Source organism: Platalea leucorodia (assembly GCF_965183815.1).
Source record: "Platalea leucorodia genome assembly, chromosome: Z".
Lineage (NCBI taxonomy): Eukaryota > Metazoa > Chordata > Aves > Pelecaniformes > Threskiornithidae > Platalea > Platalea leucorodia.
The window spans coordinates 27,362,193-27,376,449 of NC_138858.1; the positions used below are offsets into that span (position 1 = coordinate 27,362,193).

A 14,257-nucleotide genomic window follows, 5' to 3' on the forward strand; every position below is an offset into this window, starting at 1 on the left:
TTCAGTTATTTTCCTTTTCTGTGTTTAGGCTTCTGAGGGAAGCAGCAGTGTCCTGCCTGCCATCGCTAGCTGAGTCGAAGGGAGAAACACGGCAAGCCAGTGTGATCAGGCTGTGAGTCCTGTGGGAGGATGAGCTGGGAGAGCCCTGTGCCCAGGTCCTGTCACACCACCTTCGCTGCTGCCTGGGCACACACTGCCCCATCCACGAGGATGAAAAAGCATACATGCGAACTTCCCAAGGATTGCTGCCTCTAGTATGTAATAGCGTGGCACAAAAAAACCCCAAAGATCCCAAATTCCTAACACAAAACCCCAGACTGATCAAACAAAGGCAAGGACAGTGACTTGCACAGGTTTGCTACAGAATGGAGTTGAATTTGACTCAATGATGTCATTAATTTTTATTTTGGTGAGGGAACACCAAGCCAGGTTTTCATCGTAGGTTGACTTTATCAGCTCTGACCTTGATGGAGTTGTGTTGCTGTGTGCGATGCATTTGGGTTTAGTGCCATGCTTTAAATGTCAGGCCTTGCTTTTGAGGAGAGAGGCTTGTTTGTGGTACTACAGGCACCACTATTATAAGGCTGGTAGCATAAAGATAAGAAAAATTATTCCCCCAAACTTTGCTGAACCTTTTTACAGGTTTGTTTAAAATAAAGTCACCCACTTTTCCAACACAATTCCAATACTTTTTCACCTTTCCAAATCCACGTTTGTTTAGAGGGCTAATCAGTATTTTGCAGTTCAGTGTTATGTTCAGAGCTGGTTCCTAATGGTCTCCTCCCCAACAAGCCAAATTACAACAGCCATACCTGGTTATTTTAATGCTCTCTAGTGTTGACTTGGATTATAGCACATTAGTTGTTCAGCTGCTCCAGCTGTATTAGCTGTCACTAAACCATTTCCATAGCACTTGCAAAATGCAAAATGCCACGAAAATGCACTTATGTGGGTCATTAATTTTAAACGTGTTAGAGGTCTCGTTCATTTTTTAATTAGCTCAGCATCTTGCAAGATGAAACTGTGATCAGATCAAAAAGATGAAAATGATCAATAAAAAAGGCCTTACCCAGGAATTTACTTAAATACTGCACCTGACACACCAGGCCCTTCTCTTTCCTCCCCCAGCTCTAGCAGAGCTCTGGTACAGAGCTGTAGCTGGTGATCTAACTAGCTGCCTTGTACTCTCTTGCCATTTCTGGATCCCATCTCAAGTAGGGGGAGATCCAATGGCCTGCTCCAGTTTGCCTGATGCAAAACATCATGAACACACTTTGCAGCCATGCTCACATTTCTGGCTAGGATTCAGCTAAACAGGGAAACAGAACTAACAGCCAGCAGACCATTCTTTGTCTGCAGTCAAGCTGCAGGGAGCAGGTTATAAGGCAGATGCATGCTTGACATTAACTAATAAAATGCTTCTAGTACAAAGGCACAAATCCCTGCAAAATCCTTGCCCTGTTAAATTAAGCAACCTTTCCCCTGCGAAATAAGTTATACCAGCGATAGCCACTGTATGAGCTGTTATGCCATCAGAAACCACACTGATTACAAATCTTGCCCCTGCCAGTATTGCTACAACCTGAAGCTGGCATATCTGGAACGTTAGCAAGCTTTCTTACGTGTGCTTAGTGTCTGACACCACCTGACCTACAAATGTGATTTAGCACAAGTTTGTTAGCTTCCTTCATACAGAAAGTGATGCAGCTTAACCCCGACATTCTAAAAAAAAAAGAAAGAAAGAGGAAGAGAAGGTATGGGTGAAACAGCATGTAACATAAATGGGTTTCATTTCTTTTGGTCAGATTTTCACTCCTTCCACTTCCCCCTGAAACAAACCATTCATTTTCTTTCCCAGCTAGTAGTGCAAGGGTGCATCAAGCATGAAGAGGTGGTTAGCTTTTCCTGTTAGCATGTCAGTCTAAATTGCAGTACTTTTCTGGTTCAGCTTCCTTGAAAGGCTACCACATTGTGCTTTGCTGCATGGCCATGCTCAGCAGTTATAACCCGTTTTGCAAATGCTGTTTGTGCCTGAGTTTGGATCCATAAACTGCTGCTGCTTGAGCAGGTCGTGCTCCTCTTCTTGCCATCAAATGCAGCAGCAAAAGCAGACACTGTGAACTGTAGCACATTCCAACTAAACAGTTGCACAGAAATGCCAAATTCAGTAAGAGCTGAGCTGCCATTGCCTTGGCATGAGACTCCCCAGTCACGTAGCATTTTGCTTATTTTTGCAATCCAATCAGGCTAAAGCCTCAACAAACAGGAGGCAGAGGTGTGACACTAGCTGTGAGAGCTTAAAAGAGGGAATAACTGTTAATACTTGATTTTCTATGAAAAGATGATATTTTCTGTATGTTTTAACAGGTATTACACTGTGCAGCAATTGAGTTAATCACCTCTCCATATGTACCAGAAATATGCATTTGCAGGCTAGCAAGAAGCTTGCTAGAAGCACTTGCAGACCATCAATATGAGTAGGATGCCTATGCATGTAACATTTAATGGTTTGGGTGGGAAGGGGCCTTTAAAGATCATCTAGTCCAACCCCCCTGCCATGTGCAGGGATATCTTCAACTAAATCAGGTTGCTCAGAGCCCCGTCCAACCTGACCTTGAATGTTTCCAGGCACGGGGCATCTACCACCTCTCTGGGCAACCTGTTCCAGTGTTTTCACCACCCTCATCATAAAAAATTCCTTCCTGATCTAAACCTACCCTCTTTCAGTTCAAAATCATTAACCCTTGTCCTGTCACTACAGGCCCTGGTAAGAAGTATCCCTCTATCTTTCTTATAACCCCCCTTTATATATTGAAAGGCCGCAATAAGGTCTCCCTGGAGCCTTCTCTTCTCCAGGCTGAACAACCCCAGCTCTTTCAGCCCTTCCTCATAGGACAGGTGTTCCACCCCTCTAATCATTTGTGGCCCTCCTCTGGACTCGCTCCAACAGGTCTGTGTCCTTGCTGTGCTGGGGACCCCAAAGCTGGACACAGTGCTCCAGGTTGGGTCTCACCAGAGCAGAGTAGAGGGGCAGAATCGCCTCCCTCGACCTGCTGGCCACGCTGCTTGTGATGCAGCCCAGGATGTGGTTGGTTTTCTGGGCTGTGAGAGCACGTTACTGGCTCTCACAGTACCCCTAAGTCCTTCTCCGCAGGGCTGCTCTCAGTTCCTTCATCCCCCAGCCTGTATTGATACTGGGGGTTGCCCTGACCCAGGTGCAGGACCTTGCAGATGGCCTTGTTGAACCTCATGAGGTTCACATGGGCCCTCTCCCCAAGCCTGTCAAGGATTGTGTTTGCAAACATGCTTAGGCAACATAAAAATACTTTCTAAAGGCAACTTCAACACTTTTTAGCTAGTTACTAAGAAGTCAAGTCTAGTTAGATTTGTAAGTCCTTTTTATTTAAGGATTCTATGCTGTAGCAGCCTTTCTTGGTTAGCTTTTTTTTTTTTTTTATTTGCACGCAAGCCGGAATCATCAGCAAACCCAGCTTCAGCAATGTGCGTGGCAGAGCTGGGATACTGGTTTACAAACATACATAATGTCTTTTTAGTTGGTCTTATTCAGGATCTTTGTTAATGCTCTTAGCCATGAGGATAAACAGTTGCATTCACTCCTCTTGTTTTTTCACCCTACAGGGTAGGAAGAAGTTGCTAACGTGCAAATGTTCTCCAGCATGCACCCACCCAACCACAGAGCAAAACGAAGTAAATAATCACTATGATTGCTGAGCTGTTTTCCATGTACCTTTCTTTCTCTCCTAGCATGTAATACTGCCCCTTGTAAAGCAGAGTAGACAGTCTCTTTTGGCTACCTAAAAATAAACCACTATTGTGAAACAAAATATCATGACATTGAAACAAATCCCAACTATGTAATAGATCTAAAAACCAGTCCCCCAGCCTGTAAAACAGGGAGCACAGAGGTAATTTTTTCTGCTGGCAAGAAGTGGATGTCCATAGTTTTAAGATGCATTTGGATTTTGCTGAAAACTAAACCCGGCCCTAATATGATATTAAAAAAAATGAGAACGTATCTGAATGTGTCTTATAAACTTTTGTGGGGTTTTAGCCTTACAAACTATATATACACATATTTTTAGTGCTCGTGTACTTAGAAAGTGGCAAATACTTGAGAACAAAAATCTAGAGAGATGCTGGTAATGCAATATTTAATTATGCTTAAGTCCATTAAGGAACAGACACAAACCAACAAGACATCATGGCTAGAAAGAAGTTTCTCACTGTCACACTGTATGTGCAAAGATTAGGTTTCTTATCACTAGTGCTGGACTGAAGACAGCTTTTATCCATTGCTGTACCTCTTGGCAGATTCCCATGGCAAATCCCACGTTAACCAAATTCCTGCTTAATTTAGTTTCAGTTTTCATATACAGTCCTATTACCTACACACTCATTTCTAAAACTGATTTCCTGTCATTTGGATTTAGCATTTTTGAAGTAAGAGAATGCTACACAGAATGAAGTTAGTTATTGGGCTCTACACTGCAGCAGTTTCAGTAGATGTGGACACAATGTAAAATATAAAAAAATCCAGACTTGGCAGGGATAAAGGGTATTTCCAAGTCCTAAACATGTCCACGAAGATTAACCATGTGCAAGAAAGCGCACGTTTGCAAACTGCATAACAAGATGATGGATATGCCTTTTTCAGTATATTTTCTGGAGAGCCATTCAACATTGATTTATTGTGAAATAAAATTTCACATTTTTTTTGTGAAATCAATTGTGAAAAACACCACATTCCTAACCAAGATGCCTAGCGTACACTAGCGGTAGGAACACCAAAAGAAAAGCTAGTTCCAGCTGCTGAGAATTATCTCCCCTGACACATTACACTAATCAATAGCTGGTTTTCATTTGCTCGCGTTCCTAAAAACATACTGTTTTGAAGCGGAATGTATAAAAATGTACAAAAAATAGTTGCAGGGTCCAAGATGCAAAATAATGCTAAGAAAATGAAGTTTAAAGATAATTCCAGAAATAATGACAAACAGGGGAAAAAAAAAAGCCTGGAAGGATATTTTCACTTTCTTCAGGAAGTACTGCATAGACGGAGTGGTTCCATAAGAAAGAATTTAATCAACCTGATACAGTTCAAAATCCTAAAATGGGATTTCATAAAACCCCTACAATAAACTGAGCTAACAATGCAAAGGATTTGTCTGAAAAAAGGAGTTTATTTGAAAAACACTCAAAAACTATTATTAAGAAATTACTTTTCCCCTCTACGTTAACCTATTTACATATACTATATATATATATACACACACATATACAGAATTATAATTTTAGTTGTGCATTACTATAATGAATCCGTAGAACTATGTATTGTACAACAACTTGGTTTAAGGTTTTGCATTTCTTGGATGTAATACAGTCTTTTTTTGTCTGAAATTGTCTAAAAATTAAGCGTGTGTAAGACAGGTTATCTCAATGCATTGCTAGTAATTTCCTGTAGACACTGTTATTCACATTAGTAGAGCACGTAGTCCTTCTACTACCGGTAGACATTGACTGGCCGCTGCTGTTACTACTGTTAGGATCTAAAGTCTCTTTACAGCGGAAGAGGCTGAAAAGTTGTCTCTGATACTGAGAAGAAGCATAGTAGTAAATAAAGGGGTCAATGCAGCAGCTCATGCTGCTGATACAAACACAGAGTAGATAGGCAAAGTAGAGATACTCTAAGCTGTTGTCATAAGAAAAATGGATATAATGAATCAATAGGAGGACATTTGTTGGTCCAAAGCAAATAACAAAAACAGAAAAAACAGCCACACACAAGAGCATTGCACGTGTCTTCTTATTTTGTTGTGCAACAATGGTAGAAGAACTAAGACATCGAATGATACACACGTAACAGACAGTAGAAATTATAAATGGCACTACAAAAAACACAGAAGAGAAGATGGAGAAGAAGTGGAGGTAATAGCCATGAAGTTCAGATTCTCTTAGCACATCATGGCACGTAGTTATATTTAACTTGGGTATTTCCATTGTTTGCTCTCTGATGAGAAAAGGTATAACTCCGGTTATTGCTACAAGCCATATGATGAAACAAATCAGCGAGGCACGTGTTAATGTACGCCATCCAAGAGACTGCATGGGATATACCACTGCTAAGAAGCGATCAAAGCTTATGCTCGTCATAAGCATTATGGAACAGTACATGTTACAGTAGAAGGCAGCAGTGATGAAACGGCACATTTGAGGTCCAAAAGCCCAGTCATTTCCAGAAAAGTGATAAGCAATCTTAAAAGGAAGCACGCTTACAAACAAGACATCCGCAAGGGCCAAATTCAGCATGTATACTACAGCTGGTTTTTCAATTTTCATTTTTTTCAGAAATACGAGTATTGCTGTAATGTTCAGAGGGAGACTCAGCACAAGCACTAAGGTGTAAACTGAAGGAACAAAACGCGTCAGCCACGGACTAGTGAGGTATCTTGCTGTTTGCAGTGATATGGTTCGTTGTTCACGTAGGAACGATCCAGTCTGATTGGCTCCTGATCCGACTTCTGAGTCATTTTCAGTATCACCTTCAGTAGGTATAGGGTCATCCTGGTGATTTACGAAAGAGAGAACAAAACTTCTGGCCCGTGGTATGCTGCTGTTATATGGCAAGGCTGAAAAATAAGGAAGTATAAAGATTAATAAGCAAATATTTACATGCTATGGGGAAGCAAAAACATATTTCAAAAAGGAAAGCTAAGATCATATTAGCAACACAAAATAATATGGTTAATTCCTGATTCAAAGCGCAGACTGCCCACAGATGTTAGTCCAGCCCTTTTTGTTTTAGCTCCTGTTACAAGTTTGGGTAAGATGTCCTTCTTTGTCTCCTATCTCTTAATTTGGAAGCTTTTTATGATGGGGACTCTATCTGTGCTTAAGGACCCAGTCTCATCTATGTTCTCTTTGGGCTACTTCAACACAAATACAACAGTAAATTTGCCACTCTTAAACCCTTCATACAGTTTCTAAGAAATGAGATGCTGGGATAAATCCTGGTTTCATACACAAAATTCCTGTTAGAAATACTCATCACCAAAGTAACAAAAAGTTAAAGTGCAATTAAAACATCAAATTACTGAGATATTTCTCTGCTCTGGAGACATCCTGACAGCCCCCATCAAGACAGATGGCAGAAGTCTGCATGCAGTTTTCAAGGCGGACATGGATCAACCTTTTGCTCACATCAGACATGTAGCCACAGATTGCACTGAAACATTTCCCCAGTTCTACTTATCCTACCCTACAGTGTGCATCATTGAGGACAGCATGTGTCCAGTGTGCCCTCAGGGCACTTCTGAAACCTGCCACTAGTGTTTCCTCTATGGCTGGGTCTTCTGCAGCATGGTTCGGTGGCTGTGACTGAGAAAAAAAGTCTCAGGACAAGGTACCTCTGCTTTTTGAATGTAGCTGTAATGAGTTTGAAATTTAGCATTACAAAATGTTGAATGTGTGGTATGGGTTTATTTATGTAAAAAAAAAACCCCACAAACAATTAAAAGAGCTACTTCAGACATTATTTCAGAAAAGTTGTTTGTAGGGAGGCTTCTTTTGGAAGACTGTAGTTTTCAGCTTCAGCTTAATGTAGTTAGGCATAGGATAAATTCAAATATGTTATGGGCAGACAGAAGTGACAAGAGTTACTACTACTTAAGTAATCATTCATCTCCTTAGCTGTGCAACTGACCCTTCGTTGAATCCTAGGCAACTGAAATAAAAATGAAGGTGTGTTCACTTAAATCAGTGAGCTGAAAGTTCATAGGCATGATTCACCCATCTGAGATGCTATTTGTTAGAAGCAATTATTTGTTCTACGGTAATTCAAACCATTTTTTTATGCAGATGAGAACAAAAGCATCTGAAGGAGGCAGATGGCAAAGAGAGGAGTGGCTGCAGCTTTAAGCAGGCAGTTACCATCCTTTGTGTGCAGGCTGTGTGAGAAGGGCCCTGCCCAGCTTGAATTTTGGTGAAATTCAGACTTGAATGTGGGGGGAGATCAGAGGAGTGGTAGGGAAATTTGGCGATTTTTTAAAGCTGCTGTGCTGTATGTATCATGCTGTGTCACAGAAGCGTTCTGGGGGCAGAGGGGACAAAAGAGGGGAAGTGTCTGAGAAAATGATTTTTGTACGCAAAGTGACTAGATTGCAATTTCTGCAGGCCAGAAAAAAAAGAGGCTAGATGAGAATTTGAGCCTGGGAGCTTGTTGCATAGATTGCAGTGGGAACAATTTAGTACTTACACAGAAACCCAAATGCACAGAAGTATGTGAGGTTCAGTGTTCGCACAGGAGGGCACTAAACCAATTTATACACGGGTCTACTCTGACATCTGAAAGAGATCACTAACAAAAAGCAAAACTATAGATCCTTAATCTTTAACCTTACTTTAAAAGTTTAGTCCAAGCAGTTGGGTGGCTCAAGGAGTCAGCTCCTAGTTTAGCAGTTCAGGTGAAGCACAAGTTATATGTAACACCTCTAACCAGTCTGTGGCCAAGATTCATCTGTTCGCCTGTGGCTGGCATCGAATAGTTAGATGATTTCCAGTACTTAATGATCATTGCAATAGAAATCTGTCACAGCTGACACCATCAGTATTCACCTTTTTGGGGAGGATTGTAATTATACTTGAATGAAAAAAACCTAATTTCTCATGCCCAGAGGCAAGTCTCCATGGTAAAAACATTAGTAAGAGTCACAAAAAAGCTTGAACAGTACCTCTGCTATCTCCAGTACATACAAGTTCTATGAATTCAAGACTTTGAATGCTGTGAATATATATTTCTTCCACAGACATTTCTAAAATGGAAAATTTCTGAAATGGGAGACAATGACTATCTTAGTCCCCACAGGTCTACATGTCCTTCTTGGTCTCTCCACCACTGAAGAACAATGTGGAGAACCAAATGAAGAGGTGACATGGCTTCATGTGAGGAAGGCATGTTTTGGGGAACACAGATATAAATAGACTTGATGAGAGGGACGGTAATCCTGTGTCTGGAGTCGGGAGCTGTATTGCCAAGCTGGCCTCTGCATGACATGGTAACTGAGGTGCTTCCAGCAAGCACCCCTCCCATCCCCATTATCTCTGAACTTTGAAGGGCTTTGCCTGTGCCGCCTCACCTGAGCTAGCAGTGCTGCAGTGAAGCCACAAGGCAAGCGCTTCAGTGCCTCACTTTTTGAGGACCAGTGAGCAAACCAGCCACTGACCCTTAATGACTGAGGTTAAGCCACTTAATGTGGAAGCGCTTGGTGGAAATCTAACCCACTTCTTGTCCGTGACTCCTAACTTAGAGCAGTATGAAAATAGGCTAAAGAAAAAAAATGATGATTGGGCCAGTTACCTTTTATTGACTACTGACCTTTGTCTTAGCTATTGCTTATAGTTCCTCGAACATTGCTAATAATTTGAATTATATCCTGAATTCTTGGAGCTAACTTATTTACAGCTTTCTTAGATGAAAGGACTTAGAGTCTGCATTACTCCGTTATCAAACTTTTCAAAAAGTAGAATCCTATTACAGTAATTCAGGACTTTTCATAAATAATTTTAGTTTAGTTAAAATTCTCTGGAATAATACTTTAACTTGGTGAAAACTACATGTTCTTTGTATAAGCAAAGACTTTCTAAGTTCAGAGTTGAACTCAGCCTTGATGCTGTGGCCTGTGCTCAGTCCATGTCTCCACCTTAAACTTAAGATGACATAAGGTACTACTTGAAAGCCAGCTCTATGGAAAAATGCAATGAGACCTCAAACTTGCTATTTCTTTGCCACTTGATAATATAGAGAGTGGAAATTGAAGCTTTCTTGATGGAATTCAATTTAATTTTAATTTAAAAGATTGATAGCCACATATCAGTTGTTTTTCCTTTGCAAAGCTGTTTGTGTGTTTGCATGACATAGTGTCTGTGTATTATTAGAAAAAACAATAGTGCACTTCTGAAACAGAAGATAGTTACTGTCCTGAGGTTCTGGATTCCTTTTGTGTCAGTGTTTATTTGAAAAAGTCAATGATCAGAGAGTTATACACAGAAGGAAAGAGAATGAAATGATGTCATATTATTTCAAAAGATCTTAATGCACCTTGACAATAAACATAAAGGTCAGTAACAGGAAACAGGCATTACATATAAGCTGGGATAGTACCAGACAGACAATACAGTAGCTCTACATAAAAGGTTTTAAAACTACTCTTACATAGCTACAGCTCTACCAGAATCTGTCAGATGTTACTTTCTAGCTGTTTTAAAGCTGTAGATATCATTTGTCTCTCAAACTTATTTCACTACAGCTTAAGTAATTTTTAATAATAAAAATAATCTGTTAGGAAAACAGAGGTAAAGCTTGTATAATGATCATAAATGTTCAAACAGTCATACTATTTTTGCTAGACTGTCACCTGATCTATTTGGAAGAGGTCACACCTGGTGGATTACTGTTCTTATGACTAATAGTATTCTCATTGCTGATATGACAGAGTTAACAGCTATATCAAAGTACTTGTAAAATATAAATAGGTATGAAAGAACAAGATAAAAAACTAAGAACAAAGAAAGGGCGGGATAAAGCATTGAGGTTTTATCCTCGTGGTGTGCAGTCAGGACACTGAACAGTCTATATACAATTCTTCCTCTTCTTCCAATAAGGACTTTGAAAGGCAAAAATTACATAGAATCAGTACAATACTCCAATTGCCTGAAGTTTTCTTTTACTGCCTGTGGTCTTTGCACTGATTCTCCAACAAGGACATAGAGAAATTACATAGAAATCTCAGTAAGTTTGGGATTGTTTGATTTTAACAATCTATACTGTGCTGTTTCCCATCAAGTACTACATATTGTTGGTCTCACGATCAGCATACGCATATTCTGCTCTAACCTGAAAGACATTGCTTTTTTTTTTTACACAGAGCTGTTTTATGATTTCCTTTCATGTCTACTTTCTAGCGAGGGGCTACTGCACATACTGTTCTGTGACAGAAGTAGAGAGCTAAAAATATAATGGCTTCAACCAATCTTAAAAAGCATTCTTAAGCTCCAGAAGAAAAATTTCAAAGTATTTCTGTAGACCCATAAATCTGCACAGGATGTTACAAACCAGCCATGCTCATGTCCCAAGGGCTATTTTTGTGAGGTGGAAAACTAAAGATTGGGCTCCTACGCCAACCAATTAAATATGTTCCCTATGTGCTGCTGGACAACTATTAATACGGATTTCTGGGCATTACTGATGACAGCTGCACCCATACCAGTGGCTTATAGCAAAAAGCCAGTTCCTCTTATCTCCCCTTTGTATAATCCACAGTGATAAGCATCTAGAATCTAAATTACTCAGTGGCCCATAAATTAGGTACTCACAGGCAGAATGTGAAGTTCATGCTAGATATGTTTATAAATAAGGTAAGACACAATCTTGTAGGACAGATGACAATTAGTTGCCTTTGTAAAAATAAACACCATATTGTCTTTAAAAAAATATTCTTTAGCCTACATCTCCGTTTATACAGAATCCGTTATTATATTACATGAGTGATGTTACAAACATTTGAACATATTTTCCTCAAGTATTGTATTCTTGTAACCAGATGCTTGCTCCTTTTTGCTTTCCTTTCTCAATTGCTTTCACCACAGGTGCTGGCTTCAAGCAATGATAACATTGCTCTCTTCAGCTATCAGTGTCCCAACAAAGGAAAGTCCGGGCAGGTTCAGACCTCATAAGACATATTCAGATGGCCAGGCTTTATTAGTTCTACTGTGCAGGATGTAACTTGTTTTGAATTTTTCTTTTCCTAGTGACATAATACAGTAACTATTTCAATCATTATTTCCTAATGAAGCAGCAAATAAATAGTGTAATTCAGGGTGCTCTTTAATGAAGACTATAATTGCAGAAGGCAGGAAAACAAGTTTGAATGTTTCCATAAACTGGAAGAATAGCATCCAACAGTACAATCTTTTTTCTAGCATTAATATTATAGTTTGTCTTTTACCCCTCTGCCCCCTTTTCTTTATAAGGACATTTTCCTTAGACTTCCAATATGAACATGGTTGTGGTCACTTCATTCCCACTCGTCCTTGTGCCAAAAAGTTGTTTAGCCAAAATTATTTGCCCTCTCTGATACTTCCCTCCCAGCATAATTACAAACACTAGCTCTGCCCCCTTTCAGCCTTCCTTTTAGTAGTCAAAGTATGCCACGCTCTGAAATGTCCCCTTAGCTGTTCCTCTAATCAGCCCTTTTCTCTATATAGAGGTTGAACTGAGTCTTCCCAGCAGGCATCTCATGGGGCTAAGTTATTTGCACAGCAGCGCTATGATCACTGTGTGACTGAAAGAAATGCTAACCTGAATTTTACAGAAAAAGTCATTGCAAATCTACAAATGCATAATCTTGCCCTTTGTAATGTTGTACCCCTACCAGAAACTGGGAGGTTACATGCATGCATGTCTTCTCTTACCTTCCTTCCCTCAGCATCTGCATTGTCAGACAAGGTCTGAGCTAGATGGATCCATGGTCTCACCAGTTATAGCACTGATGTTCCTGTTAGTCTGTTTCTAATTGAATAACCATCTTCAAGGTCATCTACTTGGGGTGGATATTCTGACCTATTTCGTGCTGGCAGATCTTCCAAACTTTGTGCTATCTACAAATTCAGCTGGCACTCTATCTTCTGAAGTTGTTACCAAAAGGCAACACCAGTTTTTTAAGGAAGTCCACCAGCACATCTCACCAGCTTGGTCGCTTTTTTCCATCATAACTTGCTATTGCGTGGCTGCCTCCTTAGCCATGCGACAACTGTAAACCGTTCTTCACCATCATTAACCTCACCTGTAGAATTGCGTCTTTCTCAGATCTATACATTTCAGATCTATGACATTTCTTTTATTCAAAAAACTAGTTCTCAAAAAGTATCTGTCTGACGTTGCTTTACCCAGGCTAACTTTATGTTTTAGCCTGTTCTCTTGCCACTGCTACGAGAACAAACCTAAAGCAGCGTTTCACAACGCCAAAGAAAACGCGATCCTAAGCTCCAGTTAAAACTTCAAAGCGGGAGTCCCTTGCCATGGCTACGTGCCGGCCAACGATGCCGTGCGCTAACGCGTTATTTCGTTTATTCCCCTCTGCCACGGCAAACGCCGCCGCCGCAGCTCGCCGGCCGGCCGCGTCCCTCGCTCGGCGCCCGCCGGGGCGCCCGGACACCGCTTCCCCGGCGACCCCACCCGCGACGGGAGCGCTCATGCCCGGCGGGGCCGGGGCGTCCCTGCCCTCCCCTCCCGTCCCGTCCCCTCCCGTCCCGTCCCCCGGCAGCTCCCCGGCGCGGGGCGGGGGCGGCGACTCACCGGGGCGGGCGGCGGCGGCGGGCGGCGGGCGCGGGCAGCCGAGGACGGCCAGGGCGCAGAGCAGCGCGGGCAGCGCCCGCGGCCCCATGGCCGCCGCGCGGGGGGGGGCGGGCCGCGGGCAGATCCCTCCGCTCCCTCCGTCCGTCCGTCCGTCCGTCCGTCCAGCGCAGGGGGACGCGAGTGCAGCCGAGGCGCCGCCGGCAGGCTGGGGCTGGGGCTGGGGCTGGGGCTGGGGCCGGGGCCGGGGCCGGGGCCGGGGCGGGGCCGCCCCGGGGCCGTCCAGGCTTCCTGCGGCGGCAGGGAAGGCGGGGGCGCCTTCCTGCCGCGCCGCCCCGGCGGAGGAGGGGGCTGCCCACCCGCCCCGCACCGCCCGCCGCGGGGGCGGGGAGGAGAGCCGGGCCTCGGCGGCAGCGAGAGGCGACGGGAGGGAGGGCAGAGAAGGGGGGGAGGGGAGGGCCCGCCGCCCCCGCGGCACGACAGCGCGGCCAGCAGCCCCCGCGCTGCGAAAACGACAGCGGAAAGGGCTGGCACCCAGCTGAGAAACGGGAAGGGGTCGTGGGCTCGAGCAGGGTGAGAAGGCAGGAGGTGCAGCACAAAGGGTTACTCTCAAGGAATTATTCTAAGCTAAGTTTGCCAAATTTTCTTTGTGCAATCCAAATTGGTAATGCCCCACAGGAGCACAGTTACAATGCATTACTCATAATTGAAAGATCACGCTCGTTCAGAAAAGCTCCTTAATACGTAGATCTGCTTTGTATAAAGTAGACAACATCAAAGCTTGCTTGTATTGCATGGGTTCAGTCAGCTGATGGCTCTACAAATGCAGGACGACCTAAAAGTCATTCATTATCCAGCTTTGCAGTCCTTCTGTCTGTTCTTGCAAGACCC

At 42.6% G+C, this 14,257-nt stretch overlaps 1 protein-coding gene across 1 annotated transcript; it reads right to left on the reverse strand.

The window, feature by feature from the left end:
* Positions 1-5,226: 5,226 nt before the first annotated feature.
* On the reverse strand, positions 5,227-13,464 carry F2R (coagulation factor II thrombin receptor). The gene is made up of 2 exons (XM_082336576.1): positions 13,370-13,464; positions 5,227-6,647 (listed from the first exon to the last, which is right to left on the reverse strand). Exons 1-2 carry the CDS (start codon positions 13,455-13,457, stop codon positions 5,455-5,457), a joined length of 1,281 nt encoding a protein of 426 aa, XP_082192702.1. The 5' UTR covers positions 13,458-13,464; the 3' UTR covers positions 5,227-5,454.
* Between the last annotated feature and the right edge of the window lie 793 nt (positions 13,465-14,257).